Source organism: Lactuca saligna, chromosome 4 (assembly GCF_052625555.1).
Source record: "Lactuca saligna cultivar CGN05327 chromosome 4, ASM5262555v1, whole genome shotgun sequence".
Taxonomy (NCBI): domain Eukaryota; kingdom Viridiplantae; phylum Streptophyta; class Magnoliopsida; order Asterales; family Asteraceae; genus Lactuca; species Lactuca saligna.
In genome coordinates, this window is record NC_136420.1 from 87,593,196 (window position 1) to 87,596,236 (window position 3,041).

A 3,041-nucleotide genomic window follows, 5' to 3' on the forward strand; every position below is an offset into this window, starting at 1 on the left:
AACTGAAAACGGTATACTTTAAAAAAAATAACAATACACTTTTCCTTTAACCCAAGTTATACTCGTCGAAAGCAAACCAGACACCAAACATAAACGGTTTCGCGACCACCATAGTAAAACTAATTCTCGGTTGAAAATAAATTGCCGAAATGAAACAAATAGCTGCCGCTGCATCGCGCGGGTACACCACTAATATATATATATATATATATATATATATATATATATATATATACATATATATATATATATATATATATATATATATATATAAAGTTTGATTTGGAACAATGTCTCATCAAAACAAAATTTCTATAGTTTGTGATTTCAGCCAAACAATTATATTTTGGACGTGTTCAGCAAAGAGCGTTTGAGATTTTTTAGCTTATAGCGTTTGACAAAAAAACTTCATTTTGAACAGAAGACCCCGTTCGATAAGGTTCTAGCGTTTAGTTTACACAAAATGTTCCAAATCAAAATGTTACTTTTATGTGTTTAACAAAACGTTACAAACTATATGTTAACCGCTACCTGCTAATTTTGTCGAACACACCATTTAGACGTTGTTAGTATACTATTGCTTCCTCATTTTTATTTATTGACGTTATGGTTTTTTCTTAATCATATCTTAGTCGAAAAGTTTGAAAAGAGGTTGTATACATCCCAAATCATATTGGTTTTCGAACCTGTTTTATATAAAAATTAAAGTTTGATAATGGTCATAAGAATTATTTTTAGAACAAAAGTATTATGTAAAATATGTTTAAAGAACATGAATGTTGGGTAAATATCTCTGTAAAAAATGGATATACAGCGAAATGACATTAAAAAGATAGTAAAACAGTAAAAAGAAATAAAACAAGGACGATCTTTTGATCGTATATGTCTGTGAAATGCGATCGAGTATTGGAAAGCAACTGATAATTGACAGTGAAGAAGGTAGACAAAAGGAAACATTTGCCGTCGGCTGTGCCATACATGCATTTAATTCCTTACATCATTACAGCCCCCATAATCTCTCTCTCTCTCTCTCTCTCTCTCTCTCTAAGATTCATCCAAAAAATCATTCTAAAATCTTTTTTCTTCACCAACAAACCCCAAGAAACTTCTACAAATACTCCTGTTTTCTCTAGAGCTCTATCAATGGCGATTGAAATTGTTTCCTCCAGACCCTTGGATCCGAGAGCTTCTCCTTACAATACAATTTATCCTCGGGATTTCTACATCTACCATATTCCTCGACCACTTCCTTATTATCGGATTTTGCCTCAAGTTCTACCACGTCCACCATATTTCTGGTCGTACAATGCTCATCAACAGCCGTTTCCCGCCAAGTCGTTACCACTACCACTTCCTCCACCACCTTCTCCTGGAAAAAAGAGCAATTTCTCTCTGGCTTCGGTTCCTTCGGGGCCCAGAAACCCCAAATCCCGGCTATCTGGACGCCACCGGAGAGTTAACAAGGCGGTTCACTTCGGAAGCAATGGTTGCGGCGGAACTGAAATGACGACGCAGTGGAAGCCGGTGGAGAAAAAAACAACTCTGGAGAAAGTTGGGCGTGGAGGAAAAAGGCGTTGGAAAAACAGAAGTGGAGAGTATCAAGAGATTTTGCCACTTGATACTGAAACTTCATCTGTCATGATCAAAAACATTCCGAATAAATACACGTAAATCATCATCATTTATTACATCTTCATACATCTTTCTCTCTCTAAACAATGATATAGAAGATGATTTCTTAGCATTTAATACATAGGGTTTTCCCAAAATGGGAAGTTATGATTTGAAACCAACAGAGAAGTTCATGTTTTACAGGAGAAAGCTGCTGATACAAACTTTAGACGATCACTGCAAGCTTGTGAATCAAAAGATCAACAATGACTCCATTGATGAGAAGAACCCGATTTCTGCTTATGATTTTCTGTATCTTCCGATAGATTTCAAGTTGGTTCACATCTGGTTTTCATTTTTAAACAATCGATGTAGACTGTGTTTTTGGTGTAACTGTGTTTATTTCATTGTCATGTCACAGCAATCGAGTGAACGCTGGATTCGCGTTTGTGAACTTCACAACTCCAGAAGGTGCTTCGAGATTTAGGGACACCTTTCATGGCAAACATTGGGACTTCTTTGAGAGTCCGAAGATAGCAGAGATTACAAGAGCCCGAATTCAGGTACTTTTAATATGATCAAGAAATAACTCTAAACGATTCATTTACACCATTTTTTTCGGGATTTTTAGGGCAAAAAGCGTTTAGTGAACAATTGCAAAACAATGGACTTCACCTATGGATCCGAAGAAGACATGCCCGTTTCGTTTGAACCGGCAAGAGATGGGTCGGATGGTGTTCATTCGAAGATGACCGTAATAGGAAAGTTTCTTCATTAGGGTTTTTAGCTTGTGAAAAGACTCTTTTACCCATTAGGGTTTTAGGTTAATCATTCTGTGTTTCCTCCATTATCATCCGAGTTTCTTTCAGAACTAATGTTGTTTAGGTTTTTAGAGTTTCTAGTAAGATTTGGGGTTTGATGGGAAAAGACGATTTTAACCAGTAGGGTTTATCGGGTGTACTATGATCATTACGTGAAGATGGTGGTGTATAGGAGTAGGGGTGGTGGACTTGGGCACCTGAGGCTATCTTGCTTATGGCAGGGTGTTGGGGTCCACCCCTTTTGATCTTCTGTTAGGTCTAATATCATGTTGTAAAAGGTTACTTCGAAACTAAAATGGTGTTGAAGTTGCTTTCTGCTGTTTGTGCTTTGTTTCTTGCTGTTTGTTTTCTGTTTTGGTGTAATTTTGGCTTTGTGTGTTGTATATTGACGGTTGACTTGTTGACTGACTTACCTTATTTGCAACTTCCCGATGACTGGAAGAGTCCATGTCATCGATACGAGATTATAGATTCAGGTTCTTTTAAGTTTTTATGAAAAGGTAATATGAGTGGGATGGTTTTGTTATGAAGTGTGTCTAATTGTATGTGTTTTGGGAGTGAATATGAAAAGAATTTGGGAGTTAATTAAGCATTAATATTTGATTTTCC

General features: G+C 36.4%; 1 protein-coding gene across 1 annotated transcript; it reads left to right on the forward strand.

Annotated features, from left to right (window-relative positions):
* The first annotated feature begins 1,054 nt into the window (after nucleotides 1-1,054).
* LOC145038667 (protein terminal ear1-like) lies at nucleotides 1,055-2,816 on the forward strand. Its single transcript, XM_078986948.1, has 4 exons — nucleotides 1,055-1,667; nucleotides 1,816-1,944; nucleotides 2,033-2,174; nucleotides 2,243-2,816. Exons 1-4 carry the CDS (start codon nucleotides 1,144-1,146, stop codon nucleotides 2,387-2,389), a joined length of 942 nt encoding a protein of 313 aa, XP_078843074.1. The 5' UTR covers nucleotides 1,055-1,143; the 3' UTR covers nucleotides 2,390-2,816.
* Nucleotides 2,817-3,041: the final 225 nt, after the last annotated feature.